Source organism: Colobus angolensis, unplaced genomic scaffold (genome assembly GCF_000951035.1).
Source record: "Colobus angolensis palliatus isolate OR3802 unplaced genomic scaffold, Cang.pa_1.0 Scaffold214, whole genome shotgun sequence".
In the NCBI taxonomy this organism is placed as follows: Eukaryota; Metazoa; Chordata; class Mammalia; order Primates; family Cercopithecidae; genus Colobus; species Colobus angolensis.
Window position 1 is genome coordinate 2,342,643 of NW_012115311.1, and position 23,701 is coordinate 2,366,343.

General features: G+C 35.9%; 1 protein-coding gene across 2 annotated transcripts in view; it reads right to left on the reverse strand.

The window, feature by feature from the left end:
• The window catches only part of COG6 (component of oligomeric golgi complex 6), a 107,518-nt gene that overhangs the window by 10,334 nt on the left and 73,483 nt on the right, over nucleotides 1–23,701 (reverse strand). For both annotated transcript variants that reach the window (XM_011942977.1, XM_011942978.1), the window contains 3 exons: nucleotides 20,815–20,922; nucleotides 19,692–19,745; nucleotides 16,407–16,486 (listed from right to left, as the gene is read on the reverse strand). In XM_011942977.1, the coding sequence (XP_011798367.1) occupies nucleotides 16,407–16,486; nucleotides 19,692–19,745; nucleotides 20,815–20,922 (242 nt within the window). The remainder of the gene's footprint in view (nucleotides 1–16,406; nucleotides 16,487–19,691; nucleotides 19,746–20,814; nucleotides 20,923–23,701) is intronic.

Sequence of the window (23,701 nt, forward strand, 5' to 3'; positions counted from 1 at the left end):
TGTCAATTTTAGATCTTTCCTGCTTTCTCTTGTGGGCATTTAGTGCTATAAATTTCCCTCTATACACTGCTTTAAATGTGTCCCAGAGATTCTGGCACATTATGTCTTTGTTCTCATTGGTTTCAAAGAACATCTTTATTTCTGCCTTCATTTAATTATTTACCCTGTAGTTATTCAGGAGTGGGTTGTTCAGTTTCCATGTAGTTGAGCAGTTTTGAGTGAGTTTCTTAATCCTGAGTTCTAATTTGATTGCACTGTGTTCTGAGATACAGTTTGTGGTGATTTCTGTTCTTTTATATTTGCTGAGGAGTGCTTTACTTCCAACTATGTGATCAGTTTTGGAATAAGTGTGATGTGGTGCTGAGAAGAATGTATATTCTGTTGATTTGGGGTGGAGAGTTCTGTAGATGTCTATTAGGTCTGCTTGGTGCAGAGCTGAGTTCAAGTCCTGGATATCCTTGTTAACCTTCTGCCTCGTTGATCTGTCTAATATTGACAGTGGGGTGTTAAAATCTCCCATTATTATTGTGTGGGTGTCTAAGTCTCTTTGTAGGTCTCTAAGGACTTGCTTTATGAATCTGGGTGCTGCTGTATTGTGTGCATACATATTTAGGATAATTAGCTCTTCTTGTTGAATTGATCCCTTTATCATTATGTAATGGCCTTCTTTGTCTCGTTTGATCTTTGTTGGTTTAAACTCTGTTTTATCAGAGACTAGGACTGCAACCCCTGCCTTTTTTTCCTTCCATTTGCTTGGTAGATCTTCCTCCATCCCTTTATTTTGAGCCTATGTATGTCTCTGCATGTGAGATGGGTCTCCTGAATACAGCACACTGATGGGTCTTGACTCTTTATCCAATTTGCCAGTCCATGTCTTTTAATTGGGACATTTAGCTCATTTACATTTAAGGTTAATATTGTTATGTGTGAATCTGATCCTGTCATTATGATGTTAGCTGGTTATTTTGCCTGTTAGTTGATGCAGTTTCTTCCTAGCATCGATGGTCTTGACAATGTGGCATGTTTTTGCAGTGGCTGGTACCAGTTGTTCCTTTCCATGTTTAGTGCTTCCTTCAGGAGCTCTTGTAAGGCAGGCCTGGTGGTAGCAAAATCTCTCAGCATTTGCTTGTCTGTAAAGGATTTTATTTCTCCTTCACTTATGAAGCTTAGTTTGGCTGCATATGAAATTCTGGGTTGAAGTTTCTTTAAGAATGTTGAATATTGGCCCCCCACTCTCTTCTGGCTTGTAGAGTTTCTGCTGAGAGATCTGCTGTTAGTCTGATGGGCTTCCCTTTGTGGGTACTCTGACCTTTCTCTCTGGCTGTCCTTAACATTTTTTCCTTCATTTCAACTTTGGTGAATCTGGCAATTATGTCTTGAAGTTGCTCTTCTCGAGGAGTATCTTTGTGGTGCTCTCTGTATTTCCTGAATTTGAATGTTGGCCTGCCTTGCTAGGTTGGGGAAGTTCTCCTGGATAATATCCTGAAGAGTGTTTTCCAACTTGGTTCCATTCTCCCCATCACTTTCAGGTAGAACAATCAAACAGATTTAGTCTTTTTACATAATCCCGTATTTCTTGGAGGCTTTGTTTGTTTCTTTTTACTCTTTTTTCTCTAAACTCCTCTTCTTGCTTTATTTCATTAATTTGATCTTCAATCACTGATACTCTTTCTTCCAGTCGATCAAATTAGCTATTGAAGTGTGTGCATGCATCACATAGTTCTCATGCCATGTTTTTCAGCTCCATCAGGTCATTTAAGGTCTTCTCTACACTGTGTATTCTAGTTAGCCATTCATCTAATCATTCTTCAAGGTTTTTAGCTTCCTTGCGATGGGTCAGACATCCTCCTTTAGCTCAGAGGAGTTTGTTATCACCGACCTTCTGTAGCCCACTTCTGTCAGCTCGTCAAAGTCATTCTCCATCCAGCTTTGTTCCGTTGCTAGTGAGGAGCTGCGATCCTTTAGAGGAGAAGAGGCTCTCTCGTTTTTAGAATTTTCAGCTTTTCTGCTCTGGTTTCTCCCCATCTTTGTGGTTTTATCTACCTTTGGTCTTTGATGTTGGTGACCTACAGATGGGGTTTTGGTGTGGATGTCCTTTTTGTTGATTTGATGCTATTCCTTTCTGTTTGTTAGTTTTCCTTCTGACAGTCAGGTCCCTCAGCTGCAGGTTTGTCGGAGTTTGCTGGAGATCCACTCCAGACAAGCGGAGGCTGCATAACAGCAAATATTGCTGCCTGATCCTCCCTCTGGAAGCTTCATCCCAGAGGGGCACCCACCTGTATGAGGTGTCAGTCAGCCCCTACTGGGGTGTCTCCCAATTAGGCTACACGGGAGTCAGGGACCCACTTGAGGAGGCAGTCTGTCTGTTCGCCGAGCTCAACACAGTGCTGGGAGAACCACTGCTCTCTTCAGAGCTGTCAGACAGGGACGTTTAAGTCTGCAGAAGTTTCTGCTGCCTTTTATTCAGCTATGCCCTGCCTGCAGAGGTGGATAGTACAGAGGCAGCCTGCCTTGCTGAGCTCTGGTGGGCTCTGCCCAGTTAGAGCTACCCAGGCCACTTTGTTTACCTACTCAAGGCTCAGCAATGGCAGACGCCCCTCCCCCTGCCAGGCTGCTGCCTGGCAGGTCCATCTCAGACTACTGCGCTATAAGCAAGGCTCCACGGGCTTGGGATCTGCCTAGCCAGGTGAGGGATATAATCTCCTGGTGTGCCATTTGCTGAGACCGTTGGAAAAGCACAGTATTTGGGCGGCACTGTCCCATTTATCCAGCTGCCATCTGTCAGCCTTCCCTTGGCTAGGAAAGGGAAATACCCCGACCCCTTGTGCTTCCTGGGTGAGGCAATGCCCCACCCTGCGTCTGCTCACCCTCCATGGGCTGCACCCACTGTCCAACCAGTCCCAATGAGAGGAACCAGGTACATTGGTTGGAAATGCAGAAATCACCCGTTTTCTGCGTTGATCATGTTGGGAGCTGCAGACCGGAGCTGTTTCTATTCGGCCATCTTGGAATGGTGTAACTTTTTATTTGAATATAAGCTATGATCATCTAAACAGGTAGACCATTAACTTTCCTGTCTCTTTGCTACCACGAAATCCTCAGAGGTATTAATTTATTAAGTGGTGTCCTATGGGCCTTTGGACGGTTTAATGATCTTCCCAGTCCAAGTATAACTTTTAAAAAATTAAAAAGATGATTCTCATACAAATTAATGATGGGTCAAAAATTTAATAACTCATTGATGAGGAAACTACTAAGAAGATAAAGCTGGTTCAAAGCACATTTTGAGAAACTGGTCATTTACAGGTATTTGAAAAGGACAGTTAGAACAAAACAGGTTAGGTACAAATGTGCTACAGAGCAAGAAAAACCATAGGTTTGGGGCTATTTCTTCTACCACACAGAATCTATAAATTAACATGTCCACAGAGTTTGGAACCTTTAATCAATAGTAAACAGAGAATCAAACAAAGGCCCATTCCCTAAATAAATAATTATTGATGAGCCTGTTAAAAACAATGCTTCATTATGACCCTGCAATGACATGCTGTTCTCTCAGAACTTATTTGCCTAATTCCAAGTTTTGAAAGGTCTTTCTTAACATCTCTTACACTTAGAAAGTAGCTGCTATACCAGCATATCATATAGCAAATATAATAATCAGGTAGTTAATTTACTGTTAGGAAAAAAACATATTGAGAGATCAGCTTGTTATATAATTTTAAAGAAGGCAACGTTTTTTCAGCTACTAATATATCAGAATACTATACATTGGGAAATTCAATTTGTCCAGTTACAAATGTCACAGTGTCATAAAAATCTGGTATTATAAATTTTAAAGTCATGATAAAGACTGATCTATAACTAAATGGAGATATTATTCTCATTTTAAAATATGTGCAAAGAAATTTACTGTATTTTAAATAATTATTTAAAACTGAACTGAGATAAGAAATGAACTGCTTACTTCCAAAAATCAGTGAGCTTCTCATTAATCTGTACTTTAGGATTTTGGTTGCCATAACAACATTATACAACTTTCTCATTACCATAAACCCAGCATTTCCAAAAATAGATTATTTCAACATCAGGTTCTGTGATCACTAAAGTTAAGTTTTATTTTAGCACCACAGTTAAGAGTGCAATCAAATGTGCCACAGGAGAAAAAAAGGCGTTAAGCCTAAAAGCCCAAGTAGAAAAGATGACAATATCCTTATGAATAACAGATTAGTTAAAATTCTGATTTTTCTTTATCACCATATAAACATAAGAAATGTCACAATGGGTCAAGACAATTTTTCATCCCAGGTCAGCTTAAGTATATTTTTCATGAGGCCAAGCTACGTATTTCATGTGTCATCTATCATCACATATGCCAGACATCTATGAGAATCTTTCAAAAATAATAAAATAACCTCAACACAGAAAGAGCTAATAAAATGTAGTATAGTCTAGTGTTGAAGAGAATAGGGTCTAGAATCAAAAATACTGGATTCAAATCATGGCTCTACTCCTTACTAATTTTTTGACCTTGATTCAATTACCTAATCTTTCTAAACAACATCCTCTTTTAAATTCATCGAAAGAATTGAACTAAGCAATCTATTATTAAAGGATCACTCTGAGTGTTCAGTTTAGGCTATAGGGCTTGGGTGGATGGTGGTGGAGAGGGCAAGTGTAAAAATGGAAGAGTTCAGAGGTTAATGTGATAAACCAGGCACAGATGATGCCACCTTGGGCTGGAGAGCTAATTGTGGAGATGTTCAAAAGTATGGGTCCTCTCTCATACACTTTTTCTTAGATAAATATTTAATGAAATAATTCCATGAGAAGTTTGTTGGAGTTATTTACAGATTAACCTGTTACACTAATGAATTTTCCAGTATATGAACAGAGTATGCCTATTTAGTCAGACCTTTTAGAATTTTCAATAAATTTTTATAAGTTTCATTATGTAATTTTCTATATATATTATCAAATTTATTCCTAGGAAACAATCCTGTGACTTTTATAATAAAGTCTTTTACTTTTCATTGTTATAATTAGACATTGCTGGTATACAGAAAAGGTACTAATTTTTGTATGTCAATTTTGAATCTGGCCAAGTAATAACTCTACTTTAGTTCTATTAGTTTATTAATTGTTTGCCTTTTTTGTTTTTGGTACAGACATTTGAAATTAATACGTTTTATTAATTCTTTTCAATATTTATGACTCAGTTCATTACAATGGCTAGAAGCTCCCAGGTAAATAGATATGACAGTACGTATGCATATCTTGCTTTGAACTTTAATGAAAAGGTTTCTAATGTTCCATCATTAACTATTATGTTTGCTGTAGATTTTCAATATTCCAGCATAGTGTGGTGGTACTCTTCTCTAACTGCTTTATGTAGTCAATTCGAGTCAGATTTTTCTTCGTATCCTTTGGCTATGGTGTTTCCTCTCTTGATGCAATGGCATGTTTGATTTTTTTAAATGATTTTTTCTATCTTGCAGGCTTTTTATCTAAGACCTACTTAAGCATGACTTTTATCACTATAAAACATTGCCCTTTGACTTTTTAGTGACTTACACCCTGAATTCAATTTCACCTGTTAATATTGCAACTCCTTCTTTCTTTGTATGCCACTTTGTTGTAAATGGTCTCTTGTAAAGGGCATATAGGTAAACTGGGTGTTTTTTTTTTTTTTTTTTAAATCTAAACTGACACTCTTGTATGTTAAAATAGGGTAACTTAAGTTATCCACATTCATTGTAAAAACTGATTTAGCTTGCAATGTATAAAGAAAAACTTGCTATGACTTTTCTAGTTCTTGCTATGAACTTTCTAGAACTAGAAATATCTAGTTTGAGTTCTTAAGTTCATCTGCTTAGGATTTCTGATTTCCTTTTTTGCTCATTCTTACATTAATTTCATGAATGCTTCATCCGTACCTGAAAACAATGTATATTTCCTATAGTTTGTGTGTAATATTTTAAATTTTTTTTTTTTTTTTTTTGAGACGGAGTCTCGCTCTGTCGCCCAGGCTGGAGTGCTGTGGCACAATCTTGGCTCACTGCAAGCTCTGCTCCGCCTCCCGGGTTCACGCCATTCTCCTGCCTCAGCCTCCCAAGTAGCTGGGACTACAGGCACACGTCGCCATGCCCTGCTAATTTTTTGTATTTTTAGTAGAGACGGGGTTTCACCATGTTAGCCAGGATGGTCTGGAATTCCTGACCTCGTGATCCACCCACCTCGGCCTCCCAAAGTGCTGGGATTACAGACATGAGCCACTGCGCCCAGCCAGTATTTTAAATATTTCTATTAGGTAAAGATTGGTAGTACTGTTCAACTATGAAGCATCATGTTAATGTCCTATTTTTTTGTATCAATTACTGAGAGGAGTTATGTTGAAATATCTAACAATATTTCTTGATATAGCTACTCCTCATCAATTCTGTGAGCTTATATTTCATGTTATTTGCAGCTCTGCTATTAAATGCACATATATACTATTATATTTTCTTCATGTATTAATCCTATTATATTATAAAATGTCACACTTTATCTCTGGTATTATTATCTGTCTGTAGTCTAATTTTTCTGAGAGTAATATAGCTATTCCAGCTTTATGATTAGTGCTTGCATGGTATATCTTTTGCCATCTTTTTAAACTATCTCTGCCTTTATATTTAAAATGAATTTTTTTATAGAGAGCAGATAGTTGTATCATGCTTTTTCATCCAATCTAACAATTTTGCCTTTTAGTTCGACTGCGTAGTACTTTTACATTTATTACAGTTACTTATTAGGCTGTAATTAAGTCTATCTTCCTGCTACTTGTTTCATACTTGTCTCATTTGTTCTTTTACCCTCCTTTTGCACCTTCTTTTGAAAAAATTACTTTTTTAAAATTCTATTTGATCTTATCTATTGGTATGTTAAATAACTTTGTTTGTTTTAATGGTTGTGGGAAGGTTTACAATCTACCTCCAATCAATATTATATATTGCATGGATAACTTAATATCCTTACAATATTACAACACCAAACTTCCACTGCCCTCCCACTGCATCTTTTGCACTTCTGTTGTCATATGTTTTATTACTATGTGTTAAAAATTCTACCATTAGGAGCAAGATGAGCAAATAGAAGCCTCCAGTGATTGTCCCCCAAGCAGGAACACCAAATTGAACAACAATCCACACAAAACATCACCTTCCTAAGAACCAAAAATCAGGTAAGCAATCATAGTACTTGGCTTTAACATCATATTAAGGAAAGAGGCACTAAACAGGATAAGAAAGATAGTTTTGAATTGCTACACTGTCCTTCCCCTAATCCCTGGCACTGGCAGCATGGCGTGGAGAGATAATTTACGCACTTGTGGAAGGGAAAAAAAAGAGTGATTGTGGGACTTAGCAATGGAATTTAGTGCTGCCCTGTCACAGCAGAAAGCAACACCAGGCAGAACTCAGCCAGCATCCACAGAGGGAGCCATGCTAAAGAATGTGCCATGCTAAAGAATGCATCAGAGTCTGTTAGTTGCAGAATTAATCAAACAGAAGAAAGAACTACTGAGATTAAAGACAGGATATTTGAAAATACACAGTAAGAGAAGACAAAAGAAAAAGGAATAAAACAAATGAAGCACACATACAAGATCTAGAAAATAGCCTCAAGGAAGCAAATCCAAGAGTTGCTGGCCTTAAAAGAGGAGGCAGAGAGAGATTAGAGTAGAAAGTTTATTCGAAGGGATAACAGAGAACTTCCCAAACCTAGAGAAAGATATCAATATTCAAGTACAAGAAGGTCACAGACCACCAAGCAGATGTAATTCAAATAAGGCTATCTCAAGACCTTTAATAATCAAACTCCCAAAGGCCAAAGAAAAAGAAAGGAATGTAAAAGCAGCAAGAGAAAAGAAACAACCTAAAAAGGAGCTCTAATACTTCTGGCAGCAGACTTTTCAGTGGAAACCTTACAGGCCAGGAGAGAGTGGCATGACATAAAGTGCTGAAGGAAAAAAAAAAACTTTTATCCTAGAATACCATATCCAGTGAAAAGATCTTATAAACATGAAGGACAAATAAAGGCTTTCCCAGACCAAAAAAACAAAAAAACAACAAAAAAGTACTTCATCAACACCACATCTGTCCTACAAGAAATGCTAAAGAGAGTTCTTCAATGTGAAAGAAAAGGATATTAATGAGCAATAAGAAATCATCTGAAGGAACTAAACACACTGGTATTACTAGGTACATAGAAAAACACAGAAAAATATTGTAAACTGTAACTGTGGTGTGTAAACTACTCATATCTTGAGTAGAAAGAGTAAAAAGATGAACCTATCAAAAATAACTACAATAACATTTCAAGTGATAGACAGTATAATAAGATATAAGCAGAAACAACAAATATTAGAAAGCAGGGCAATGAAGTTGAAGGGTAAGGAGTTTTTTATTAGTTTTCTCTTTGCTTGTTTATTTACATAATTCATGTTAAGTTGTTGTCAGTTTAAAATAATGGAGTATTAAGATATTATTTGGAAGCTTCATGGTAACCTCAAGTCAAAAAACATACAACAGATATACAAAACATAAAAAGCAAGAAATTAAAATATACCACCAGAGAAAATCAACTTCACTAAAAAAGAGACAGGAAGGAAGGAAAGAAGGAAATGAAAACCACAGAAGAACAAGACAGCAAATTTTAAAATGGCAGAGTAAGTCCTTTTCAGTAATAACACAATGTAAATGGACTATGGTCTCCAATCGAAAGTCACAGAGTGGTTGAATGGATTAAAAAAACAAGACCCAAAGATCTGCTGCCTACAAAAAAAATACTTCATCTATAAAAGCAGACACAGACTGAAAAAAAGAAAGATAGAAAAAGATACTCCATGCCAGTGGAAACGAACAACAAAATAGGAGTAGCTATACTTATTTATATCAGAAAAAATAAGATTTGAAGGCAAACGTAAAAAGAGACAAACAAGTTCAGTATATAATGATAAAGGAGTAAATTCAGCAAGAGGGTATAACAATTGTAAATATACATGCACCCAACATTGTAGCACCCAGATATACAAAGCATTATTACAGACAATGAGAGAGACAGGCCCCAAAACAATAATAGCTGGAGGCTTCAACCCTCAACTTTCATCACTGGACGGATTTCCCAGAGAGAAAATTAAAAAAGAAATATTGGACTTAATCTACACTACGGACCAAATGCAAATACACCTAATCAATATTTGTAGAGTATTTCATTCAATGGCTGCAGAATAAACATTTTCTCTTCAGCACATAGATCATTCTCAAGCACAGACCATATGTTAGGACACAAAAAAGTCCATAAAATTTTTTAAAAATGAAATTATATCAAGTATCTTCTTTGATCACAATGGAATAAAACTAAAAATCCTAACAAGAAGAATTTTGGAAACTATACAAACACATTGTTTTAACAGTATGTTCCTGAATAACTAGTGGGCCAATGAAGAAATTAAGAAGGAAATTTAAAAATTTATTGAAACAACTGAAAACGGAAACAACATACCAAAACCGATAGGATACAGTAAAAGCAGTAGTAAAAGGAAAGTTTATAGCTGTAAGTGCCTACATAAAAAAGTAGAAAAGCTTCAAATAAACAACCTAATGATACATTTTAAAGAACTAGAAAAGCAAGAGGAAACCAAACCCAAAATTAGTGGAAGTAAATAAATAAAGATCAGAGCATAAATAAATGAAATTGAAACAAAGAAAAGTACAAAAGAGTGATGAAACAAAAGGTGATTTTTTTGAAAAGATAGACAAAATTGACAAACCTTTAGCCAGACTAAGAAAAGAACCAGAAGATCCAAATAAATAAAATCAGAAATGAAAAAGAAGACATTATAGCTAGTACCCCAGAAATTCAAAGACGCATTAGAGGCTACTATGAGCAAATATAAACTTAGAAGAAATGAATAAATTCCTAGACACACGCAACCTGCCAAGACTGAACCATGAAGAAATTCAAAACCTGAAGAGACCAATAACAAGTAATGAGATCAACGCCATAATAAAAATCTCCCAGCTAAAAAAAGCCAGGAACTGATGGCTTCACTTCTGAATTTTACCAAACACTTAAGGAAGAACTAGCGCCAATTCTACTCAAACTATTCCAAGAAATAGAGGAGAAGGGAATACTTCCATGTTCATTCTATGAGGCCACCAGTATTACCCTGATATCAAAACCAAAGACAGATTAAGAAAAAAAAAAAAAAGTAAAACAAAAATACAGGCCAATATCCCTGATGAACAGTGATGTAAAAATTCTCAAAATAATAGTGAAAAGAATAGAAAAAGAAAATGATCTTAAAGAATTCTTCCTTTTTGGCCAGGCACAGTGGCTTACACCTGTAATCCCAGCACTTTGGGAGGTCGAGGTGGGTGGATCACGAGGTCAGGAATTTGAGATCAGCTTGGCCAACATGGCGAAACCCCGTCTCTACTAAAAATACAAAAATTAGCCAGGTGCGTTAGCAGGTGCCCATATTTCTACCTACTCAGGAGGATGAGGCAGGAGAGTTGCTTGAACCCAGGACGCAGAGGTTGCAGTTAGTCAAGATTGCACCACTCTACTCCAGCCTGGGTGACACAGCAAGATTCCGTCTCAAAAAAAAAGAAAAAAAAAAAAGAATTCTTCCTTTTTGTACCCATTTCTTACAGTGCATTAAGCTGGGGATAAATCTTCTCTATTTTCATTTATTTCAAAACATTTCTTTCACTTTCAGTTTTTTTTTGATCGATCATTTAAAGTTGACATTGTTTTTATACTTAAGCTTTTTAAAGGTGATGATATTCTACTGTGTTCTGGTCTGTGCTGTTTCTAACGAGAAGACAGTAGTAATGCCACTGTTCCCTGCACATGTCTTTAAAAATTTATCTCTTTATCACTGGTTTTCAATAATTTGATTATGGTATGATTTGGTATTTAATTTCTTGGGCCTGAGGGTTCCTATTTGCATAACATTTAGAAAAAATTCCCCTTTTATTCAAATTTTTCTGCTTCAATTACACTATGATATCTAATTATACACATTAGACTGCTTAGTATTATCTCACAATTCTCTAAGACTCCATCTGTTTTCCAGCCTTTTAATTTTTTTCTATCTGTGCTTCAGTTTCTATTGTCCTCTCTTCAAGTTAACTGATCTTTCTCTCTGGAGTGTTCAACTGGCCTATAAGCCAATCCAGTGAATTTTTCATTTTATATACTGCATCTCTGAGTTCTAAAATTCTAATTTTGTAAAATCCCCTATTTGTTCTCTCAGGGTCATGTTTTCCTTTAAATTCTTGAACATATTTTTAACAGCTTTTTAAAAACACCTTATCTGCTAATTCTGTAAACTTTATCATTTGAAAGTATGTTTCTATTGACTGATTTTTTTTTTTACAGGTTTGGCTCATATTTTCCTGCTTTCTCACTGCAATAGTATTTTATCGCATGCTTAGCATTATAGATGTTAGCATTATAGACTGCATGCTTAGCATTATAGATGTTGATTGTCTGTAACTGTCATCTTTAAGTATGTCATGTTTTGTTCCGGAAGGCAGTTAATTTAATTACAGATCAAGTTGATCATTTAGAGGCTTGATTTTAAGCTGAATTAGTGTGAATATAAAGTTGCTCTGATGGTGAATTTTAAGGGTTCACTTGACTGGATGAGGGATACCTAGTTAGTTGACAAAGCATAATTTCCGGGTGTGTCTGTGAGGGTGTTTCCCCAAGAGATGGGCATGTCAGTTCGGAGACTGAGTGAAGAAGATTCCCCATCAGTGGGGCGGGCTCCATCCAATCAGCTGAAGGCCTGAATGGAACAAAAAGGTAGAGGAACAGCAAATTGCTCTTTTTCTCTCCTGCAGCTAAGATACTCTTTCTTTTCCTTCCCTTGACATAAGAATTCCAGGTTCCCCAGTCTTTGGAGATTAACCCTGCTTTTAAGGTTTGGACTTTCTGAGGTCTCTAAAGCATTCAGTTCACAGCTGTCCAGTAGTTCTTTTCCTGGTAGTTTTTTTGTTGTTGTTGTTAATTTTACCCCAAACTTGCTTTATTTTTTTCTATATGGATATTCCTGATAGTCCAGGTGAATAAAAGAAGGTAGTTAAAAGAAAAAAAAATTCAATTTATCTAAAAAACATTGCTCCATTATAGGTACATGCTTTATTTCTAACATATTATTTCTATAATGCAGGAAAAACCTTGAATAAAAGAGTTATCAAATCTTATCCACTTTCCCATATGCTCACTTTAGGAAGCATCTGCATTCTCTTTATTTCTTAAGTTATTATGGAAATAACTGTGACTCAATAGCAAAGATTTGTTGAGAACATTTTATATATGCACAGTTGTGGTTTCTATAGTCCCAACTCTATTTTTGTACTGCTATAAGGTGAATATTTGGAGATTTTGTATTGAAAATAGAACAACAAGCTTCAAATTCACTCCAAAGGGAAGACTTCTTTAAAACCATTTTCTTTCTCTATTCTTTTTCTTATTTCCTATACCACCTTGTTTCCTAGCTATTTAAATGTATTCAATAGCTTATTCAAAGGCTGAGGTGCTCAATCAAAATCTCTTTGAAAGTCAATCAAACGAAGACAAGAAAAAGGGAGACATGAGTTACAGGTGTCCCAAACATATTGCAACTATGAAGATAAACAAAGTTCAGGAGAAGAGAATATGAAAAAAACAAAAACAGATAGTATACGTGCAATTTAAAAATCTGCTTTAGGCCGGGAGTGGTATCAAGCCTGTAACTCCAGCACTTTAGGAGGTCAAGGGGGGCAGATAATTTGAGGTCAGGAGTTTGAGACCAGCCTGGCCAACATGGAGAGGACCCATCTCCACTAAAAATACAAAAATATGCCAGGTGTGGTGGCATGCACCTGTAGTCCCAGCTACTTGGGAGGCTAAGGCAGGAGAATCACTTGAACCCGGGAGATGGAGGCTGCAGTGAGTCGAGATTGTGCCACTGCACTCCGACCTGGGTGACAGTGCCAGACTCTGTCTCAAAAAAAATAAAAAATAAAAATCTTCTTTAATGTTTAATCTTTTTTTTTCTGAGATGGAGTCTTGCTCTGCCACCCAGGCTGGAGTGCAGTGGCGCAATCCCAGCTCACTGCAACCTCCGCCTCCCGAGTATCTGCCAGGTTCCCTGGCCCGGGGTTGGGGACCCCTGCTTCACAGCATCTGGGCTATATGTCATCTTTCAAAGTATATTAAAACCTCTCTTCAATCATTATTGCATTCAAGCGATTCTCCTGCCTCAGCCTCCCAAGTAGCTGGGACTACAGGCACACACCACCACACCGAGCTAATTTTTGTATTTTTAGTAGAGACAGGGTTTCACCATATTGGCCAGGCTGGTCTTGAATTCCTGACCTTGTGATCTGCCTGCCTCGACCTCCCAAAGTGCTGGGATTACAGGTGTTCAGAGAACCACTGCGCTCAGCCTGATGTTAAATCTTAAATGTGTAAAATGCCCTATATTTTCAAAGCAATCCTGATTTTGAAAATAAGTAGCTAAATTTATACTATAATTTCTGTTCATCTAAACAAATATTGAAAATTATGTTGCAGATCACATTTAATTTTTGAATACTTTGCAAATAACATTTAAAAATATTTCTGAATGAAAACAAAGGTAAATAGGTACTAAGAAATTTCAAATTCTTGTTTGTAGTATTAATACTTATATAAATAATATGCATATCTCAATTTTAAATGTCATTATAAATAGCAAGAATTCATAATAGGATGTTAGGCACATATCATAAAAGCATTTTAAAAACTGAATTAAAAATTCACATTTAAAAAAAAGTACCAAAACTTTTTCATTTGTCTGATAACAAAATAACAAAGTTTACATTGAAACTGTTAGACAATAGGACAATAAAAGTAAATGAGAAACTAAAATATTCTCAATAATGGAAGACAAACATTTAATTTCAAAAATGATTTAAGCTTAGGAAATTTGACAAGTTTCTGAGGCAAAGAACTCAAATAGATCCGTATACAACACTCAATCCCATCGCTGGTTCAACAGTTTTTTTTAAACTGTTACCAAGACTAAGAAAGAAAAATAAAATTTTAGAAGAGCCTAAGAATGTATAATTTCAAAATTTTGTGGAATGTTGCCAAACTGCCCTTTGAAAAGATTGTACTAATTTATACTGTCATTAAAAAAGTGTGAAAATGCCCATTTTCTCAGACCTGTTCCATTAGTATGTCATAAATGTTTTATTGTCAGCAGTCTGATAGATTAAAGTTCTCATTGCTTCAGTTTGCATTTTTTGGTAATTACCATTTCCTCAGATATTTACTTGCCATTTCCATTACTTCTGTGAGTTGTCCAAATATTCGGGCCTGTTTTTCTACAATCTGTATTAATTTATAGGACCTTACTACATATTAAGGATAATATAGTAAGGATAATTTATCTGTTACATATTTTGCAAATATTTTTCCATATTATTGTTTATATTTTAACTTAGCTTATATTATCTTTTTCTGTAAAAGCCTTAAAATGTTACAGAGCCAAATCTGTCCATCTGTTTCCTTTATAGCAGCAGTTCCCAGTGTTTTTGGCAGCAGGGACCGGTTTTGTGGAAGACAATTTTTCCGTGGACGAGAAGCTGGGGGATGGTTTGGGATGAAACTGTTCCATCTCATAAAGAGCACACAACCTAGATCCTCCAGGCACAGTTCGCAGTAGGGTTTGTGCTCCTAACAGGCGGGGTCCCTGGCCCGGGGGTTGGGGACCCCTGCTTCACAGCATCTGGGTTACATGTCATCTTTTAAGTACATTAAAATCTCTTTTCAATCATTATATTATGAAAAGAAAAACAATATACTTCACATGTAGTGTCACTGCTAACAACATTCAAATATTATGTACTGAGACATGGTTAAGTTAAAAAGAATTACAGGTATTCAGTTAAAAATTTAATAATTTAAGAAGCACATTGGCCGGGCGCAGTGGCTCACGCCTGTAATCCAAGAACTTTGGGAGGCCGAGGTGGGTGGATCACGAGGTCAGGAGTTCGAGACCAGCCTGGCCAATATGGTGACCTCCATCTCTACTAAAAATACAAAAATTAGCTGGGTGTGGTGGTGGGCGCCTGTAATCCCAGTTACTTGGGAGGCTGAGGCAGGAGAATTGCTTGAACCTGGGAGGCAGAGATGGCACTGAGTCAAGATCACTGCACTCTAGCCTGGGCAACAGAACAAGACTCCATCTCAAAAAAAAGAGAAAAAAAACGAAGCACATACAAACAACCTGAGTCACAGCATAACAGTTTCTTTGGTAGTCTCTTAAGTCTTCAGAATTCTGGTTATGTAAACAGTATAATATCTTTTAGGATAATACAATATAAAGGTCACAAGAAAACACTAAACTCATTTACTCTAGTCACTCACCTAAAATGGAACTTTCCTAAGTCTGTGTCTGAGAAAAAAAAAATGGTCCATTGATTTCCAGCCAATTTTAATTGATACCAAATTCTGCATGGTGAGTTAAAAAGCTGCTTCCTTGCTCTATTTGTTGCTGTAGTTCTATGCTCAGGAACAGAAAATAAGTATATTACCTCTACAACATTACATTCTTTTAGATGTCTGAAATGTTTTCTTCAATAGTTCTTTCCTTACTGTACATTTTAATGTAAATATTTGTTCACATGTTTAACTGACCTATTAGGTTATAAGCTCCATGAAAACAGTGCAAATGTCTTTTAAACCTTAACTCCTAGTGCCTGTTACGTAGAAAACACTTACTGCGCTGCATTTGAATAGACAGGGAAAAAAAGTGTAGATAATGTTGCCTAATTTCTTACCTACACAATTTTGCCAATATTTTTCTTAAAATCAAGGAAGATTATATAATCTGTTTCTTCTAATTGTTATATTCTAATATTTTCATGTATGATTCTGTGTCCTGAATACATTCCTGATAAATGATACTGAGTAATTTTATATCTACAGAAAACTACCTTAGATTCAAAATAGTCTATAAATCAGTTCATCTGCATTGCATAATGAATATATTATTGATTTTCCATAACATATTCAACATTATTCTAACATGTTTGTTAACATAAAGGTATTTGGTATTACAGCTACATAGCTTCAATTATATTCAAAGTAATTATAAAAATCATTTACTAATTAGAGATTTTGGAGTGACATATAGACATGGAATAAGTACAGACATGTTCAGATCACATCCTTTGGTGTGCTGAGGCAGAAGAAAGGTTGAGAACTACAGATTTTCAATGGTAAATCGCCTATTCTTGAAAATAATTTTTTTTCCAAAAAACGTATTTGATATTTAAAAATATGTGAATGTTTACCAACTACTTGGGACCAAAAATACTTACTTCACTGTGGCACTTAGAAGAAAGTTCAGCTGTGGTATTAATAGGTTGTCTGGGGCTGACAGATAACGATCAAACTGAACCTAAATGAAATAGAGAAATACAAAATATAAGTACATACATGTGCTAACAAACATCTCAAATATAAACATATCTTTTTTTTTGAGGCAGAGTCTCACCTTGTTGCCCAGGTTGGAGTGCAGTGGCACAATCTCGGCTCACTGCAAGCTCCGCCTCCCGGGTTCACGCCATTCTCCTGCCTCAGCCTCCTGAGTAGCTGGGACTACAGGGCACCCGCCACCGCGCCCAGCTAATTTTTTTGTATTTTTAGTAGAGATGGGGTTTCACTGTGTTAGCCAGGATGGTCTCGAACTCCTGACCTCATGATCCGCCCGCCTCGGCCTCCCAAAGTGCTGGGATTACAGGCGTGAGCCACCGCACCCAGCCAAACATATCTTTTAAGAATTAAGTACTTGAGAAAAATTCCATACTCCAAATAACTAGATTGTTGTGTTCAAACTGTGTAGTATTTCGTAAACATTCTACCTAAAACTCCCTAAAACTGTCACATCTGTAATATAGTCAATATTAGCAATATTTACTTTTAAAATCCTGAATCCAAACCACTCATTTTAGTCTTCCTCATAAAGCTTTTAAGTAATAATATTAACAAAAAGTAAAGTCATCAGGTTTCAGGTCTACCTGTTTCTTGATTTTACTATATTTATTCATTTGTTCATTAATCCATTCATTAGTTCAACTAATACCTACCATTGAAAAGATACTATATTAAGTAATAGTAGTATAAAAATGAGCAAAACAAAAGGATACTCCCTAGCTTCATAGAGCTTATGACCTAGCAAGAGAGGTGTTAAACAGGCAATAATATAAATAAATATAAAATTACAAACTTTGTTAAATGCTATTAAGGAACAAAACAAGGTACTATAAAGAATAAATCAAGGACCTAGTCTGTGGATTTGGCAAAAGCATCTCTCAGGAAAGGACATTTGAAGTGAAATCTTAAAGATTAATATACATTAAGTAAGTGGATGGATGGGTGGGGAGGTTCAGGGAGAGGAGACAGCATGAAGGCTTGAGGTGGGAAGGAAAACAGCTAGGTAAGTAGAGATCATGTAAGACTGGTATGCTTATTTAAGGATTTTAATAATTTTAAAAGCATTAGTAAACCATTTAAGTTAAGTAAGGGAGAGATCTGATTTAAGTTTTAAGAAGCTAACTCTGGCCATAGGAAGAATAGAATGGAAGATTGCAATAATAGATGCAAAGACACCAATTAGGTACCTTAGGCACCTACTGCAGCATTTTTAGACTATGGGGCAATCAAGATGAAAGAAGTAAAGATATTTGAGGACCATCAGGACTTGGTTACTGATAGAATGAAGGGATTGACTCCCAGATTTTGGATCTGTATAAATTAATTCACTATATTATTGTAACACAAAACTGTACTCTTCATTTGTGTAGTAGCTGCATCCCTTACTAGATCATATCTGTTTTCATTCCATTTCTTAGTATGATGACTAGAAAATAGCAGAAACTTGGTTAATAACTATTTAAATGATAAATGGATAGAAGGTCTTACAATTTTCCGAGTTAATAATGCCTGGAAAAGGACTTCGTTTTGGGGTGGAATGGGCAGAGTTAGTTTTGGACATGCTGAATTGAAGTGCCTTAGAAACCCCTAAATGGAGACAACAAATGGTTGTATATAATCATGTATTAAATACAAAACTCAAGCAAGATTTGTTTCTTTAGAGAAATCATATATTCATATTCATCTTAATTGTTTTGAAAATTAACACCAGGAACATGAAGAATTTTTAATGGCATTTAAAATATTTTATGAGTTGTATTACAGACTAGATATGTGTCAAGAGAAGAGAAACAGAGGAAGGGAACACACATTTGGTACTAACTAATGTTACAGATGTAAATGTGAGCATAGATCTTCATTTTTTGGGGGTAAATACCTTGAAGTGGAATTTTACTGGATAGTATGGTGAGTGTATATATAACTTCCTAAAAAACATATCTTTTAATGAAGCTAAAATTCATTTTCACCTATTTTTATTTAAACTTTTTAACGTTGAATTTTCTTTGCATTTCTAATTTTTGCTATTATATTTTTGTTTTATATATAGAAGTTATAACTGTTGCTTCTATATAGTGCCTTTTATTATGACATAATGTTTCTGCTTTGTTGCATTTAGTCTTTTTAAATTCTACTTTAGATATCTAATAATTATATAGATAGCTCTACCTTCTTCTTTGCATTTGTTAGGTATCTTATGGGCCTATCCTTTTATTTTCAGTTAAATTGAGTTCTGAAAGATAATATATTGGAAAGCTCTGGCATCAAAAATTGTTGGAAAATTTAAAAACCTTCCTAGAGGACTATCTATGAAAGTCAGGCCATTGTGGTAGTGAGTATATGTGAGTATTTTAAATACTTAGGATCAGTAGTTTAGTACAGTAGTTAAATCCGCAAGCACTGTAGGCCAACTTCCTGGATTGAATGGGGTTGTCATGAGGATTCAAGAATTAACACATGAAAAGCACTTGCTATACTAAGCAAATGTTAATGGCTGTTCTTGTTCCTTGTTATTATTATTACTATTACTAGTATTACTATCATAAAACTTCCAAAAGGGATCACTCCTATGAGGGATAGAGTTATATGACTTAAATATCATACAATGAACGGCTATGCACATGAGAAAAGTATATACACTTAAGACACAGAAACACACACAAAAAGTAGTGATCATGCAAAAAGGAAGATACAAGATCTTCACCTGAAAAGGAAGGTAATAAAGTCAAAATTCGGTGAGTCTCAAACTAAAGAGTAACATACTGTTTTAAGAGTGGAATCTAGTTTCAATTTTCACGTCAAGAAAAAGTCAAGAGCTTTAAACCAAGGATCCTGTAGTAAGTTTATGATGATATACAGCCTAATTTCTTCATATCTGTCATTCCTGTTTTTAATTAAATTAGGAATAAAACTCTAAAAATAGAGTAAACAGTAATCCTAAACAGTAATGATGAGACTATCAGAGCATAGTGGAACACTACCATGAATTTAAGACTTGGCCAGAACTACTCAATTAAAGGAATACAGGCTTAGTCATTATTATTTGACCCAATGTTAATACAGCATATCGAGAGATAAAAAGTATCACCCAGAATGAAATTATCACACAGCAAAAAATGAAGAATATTGATCCATAAAGAAATCTAAATTAAAATGTTTTATCATACACTTACCATTGCAGCCTTCAGTGTCACAGAATCTAGGTTGGGCATATTAGCTAAAGAGCCCTATTTTAAAAAAAAAAAAAAAGCAGATCCAAGATGTAAAAAAGGAGATATACATTTTATTTCACTTATTCAATATAGTCCATTAAAGAACTGCCCAAATTTGGAAAATCATTTAGCTTATTTCCATAGAACTCAAGTGTAATTTCTTCAGCCTCAGTAAGATCAGGGACTATGATTTGTTGGAGGGAGAAAGAGGCGCTCAAGTTTATTAATAACAGAAATATCATGATACTTCAAGTTTACTCATACTCAAGAAAATGAAGGCAATGAAGCACTGGAAGATGCCAGTGACACATGGAGGCTTTGATACTTTTAGAAAGTACAGAAAGGCAGCAAAATTGGTTCCTACTGGTAGAAATTTGCTTACCACTTTAGCAAATAAAAAATTGAAAAGTTGTGTTTTAAGAGCTTCATTTAAGAGTTTCTGGGCCATAATATAGTCTTCATGTTAATGCCGTTTGAAAGAGTTCTTTGCTTTCTTAAGAAAGATGGCTTACATGGTTTTCTAGGGTTCACATCACTCCTTTATTTCTACTAGGGTTCTGTAATTTAACAAGATCATATGCTGGCCCCAGAAGTGACTACCTTCTCAAAGTAATGGGCACTTTGCTAAATTAAAAAGAAGATGACTGCTATTTATACTGTAATCTACGCATTCAATTACAACTAATAGTGATATAGGAATCCAAAAAATGTACCAGTATGAATATCCTTCAGACATTTTATTATAATACTAATTTTTGTATATTTTCATTACTTTTAACAAAAACCATTTTTAATAAAAAGGATTGTTAATACTGTGGGGCACTCTACCATATTTAGGAAGTCATCTAAGAGCTATGCATGTATTATGTCTTAAGAATAACCCTATGACACAGCTACTATTATTACCCCCAACCCACAGGTAAGGAAACAGATACAGAAAAATAAATCACTTTCCCAGGAAAACATAGCTAATATGTGGTAGAGCCAAGAATCCAGAGTGCAGCTCTAGAAGAGCATACTATAAACTGGCATGTTCTTGAATTAGGAAGGAACATGAATTAGTAAGGAACATCTAAGCACTTACCTGTTCGGGTTTATGTTGCTGTACAGTGTTATAGATGTGACTCAAGCCTACCCTAGTTAAAACATAAGAGGCTTGCTCATTTATAAGTGTGTCCAAATGTGCTTCAATCTAAAATAAAACACAGAAAGAAAACATTTTAAAAGAAGAATGACACTGATGAGAGTAGAAGTAAACTACCCCAGAGTCTGAGCTCTTCATCATGGAGTTTTTCCTTGCATTGGCACAGGGATGACCTCTGTAACAAAACCTTTTTCTTCCCCCAAACAGTAAGTCTTTCTATGAAAGGGGGAAAAAGTCTTACTTTAAAAATTATAACCAAGGAAGATTCTAGGACTATCCTCCAGTCACAAAATTTGGGTTGCTTCTCAACTCTTTTAAAAGCTGGTAATAAACAAAACACAAACAAAAAACACTAGTAAACAACAACAGTATAAAATAAAATATGGGCCGGGCGCGGTGGCTCAAGCCTGTAATCCCAGCACTTTGGGAGGCCGAGACGGGCGGATCACGAGGTCAGGAGATCGAGACCATCCTGGCTAACACTGTGAAACCCCGTCTCTACTAAAAAATACAAAAAACTAGCTGGGCGAGGTGGCGGGCGCCTGTAGTCCCAGCTACTCGGGAGGCTGAGGCGGGAGAATGGCGTAAACCCGGGAGGCGGAGCTTGCAGTGAGCTGAGATCCGGCCACTGCACTCCAGCCCGGGCGACAGAGCAAGACTCCATCTCAAAAAAATAAATAAATAAATAAATAAATAAATAAAATAAAATAAAATAAAATATTTAGGAAGAACTCCGAGATGAGGGCCTGATGTTCCTGACTTCCTGTCCTCCTCATGGTCCCAACTTGCTAGGCTGACTTATCAAATCAAATATACCATCTGGAGAAGCCTAGAGGAAATCCCATTACAGCTCAGGTAGCAATTTCTCCTGAGGATAAGGCAGGCCTCTGACAAGCAGGGAAGAGCTGAGGGCCCAATAGAAACTTGGCTAAAGATTTCAGGTTCAGGAACTGCCTAAGAAGATGCCACTACCAGATGTGAGTAGTATGGGCTCCCCAGTTTTGTGCTATTTTGGGGGATTCCAACTAATGCTAATGGAAATAAAAACCACAGAAGAGGACTACCTTGATGGGCTGAAACATTCCCTGGTGAGAAAAAGCTTGCTCTTCCTTTTTTTTTTTATTTTTTTTTTTTTCCGCTAGTACAATCCTGAATCTGGAGGTCTTCCTTCTATTCCTCACCAGAATGTTCCCCCAGATTTTACCAGTTTGCTTGCTAGTGACACAGTACACTGTCAACTTATGGTATCTGTTACCATCTAAATGACTGCAATTTTCCAAGCAACTCCAATAGTTCTGCTCTTCCCCCTAAAAAACTTAGAACTGATTTAAAAGAGGTGAGGAAGCTAAAAGAAAGCCCTTGTGAATAATTGGAACAAGTATGGTTTCTTTCCTGAGGCATCACTACGGAAAGACATAAAGTAATTTCATTTTTTTTTTTTTAATAAATGCCCAAGGAAGTATAATTAGAGCCCTTACTTGCTAGACTTACCAGAAACCAAAGAAAAACAAAGTGTGCAAAGGTAAACACTTAATGAAGGTGAAAAAAGAGTTACTGCTAAGAATCAAATTAGTGGTCTGAAAGAAAAATGGAAGGAAAGTAATATAGAGCAAATATCAAAGAAATAGATTAAAGTAAAGAGATCTAAAAAGAAATTAGAGGGCAGATCCTTGAGATAAGACCAACTGAGGACAGGGGTTTCAAAATATAAAAAGTAACACATAGAAAAGTGATGATTATAGAAATAGAACTCTTTACTAAGCAAAAGAAAGGTTTGAATCTTTACATTGAAATGGCTCTACAAAGTCAAAGATGCAAATAATTTTTAAAAAGAGACATACCAAAAATATCCTGGGAAAACATATGAACTCAAAGGAAAATCCCTGTAAGTTTCCAGATGAATGGACTAGATTACTAAAAACAAGAGAATCTGACTAGCCTGGACTTCTTGCTTGAAATACTGGAAGAAGCTATATAAAAGTGGGAAAAAAATAATAGGTTATTGGTAGTAAAGGTCCTAAAATCAAGAATCCTTTACCCAACAAGGTAAATTGTTACTTTGGAGAAAGGTGACAAACCACACCTTCCCATATCCACCCCCTTGTCCTCTATCATACTGAATCCAGGCTGTTCTATGTGCCCAGTCTTGGCTGACAGCACGCTAGCAAGCATAATGCAAGTATAGGCCAATAAGCACTTCCACACTGAGATTTGTCTGCTTAGAATACCCTCTCAAAGGGACTGCCAGTGGGGTCTGAAAGGACACGGGGAAAATTGCTAGTGGAGTCTGGAGAAAGGGGAACCTGAATTATCTGCTGATAGGACAATTACTGAAAATGCTGCCAGGACTAATAAAGATCTGGCTCAAGAGATTTCTGCAGAATGTTGAAATACATGTAAAAGTCCAGTTGACACATTGAATGGGGGCAAAAATAAGCAAGGACATAGATAACTTGAATAAACTAATAAGCTCAATTCAGCGCACAGACCAGGAAGAATTTTTACCATGTATAAAATAGTTATGGAACACATAAGGAAAACAGATAATTGGTGATAAAGCAAATTGATAAACACCTGACATATCTGAAGATTTAGATCAATGGCAGGGATTTGGGCTTGAATTAGTGACAAATACAGAAAAAAGTGACATTTCTTAAATAAAAACGTTATTAATTCCACAGAAAACGAAAAAGTCATCCATGAAAGGTAATTTTTTTTTTTTCTTTTTCTTATTATACTTTAAGTTCTAGGGTACATGTGCATAACGTGCAGGTTTGTTACATATGTATACTTGTGCCATGTTGGTGTGCTGCACCCATCAACTCGT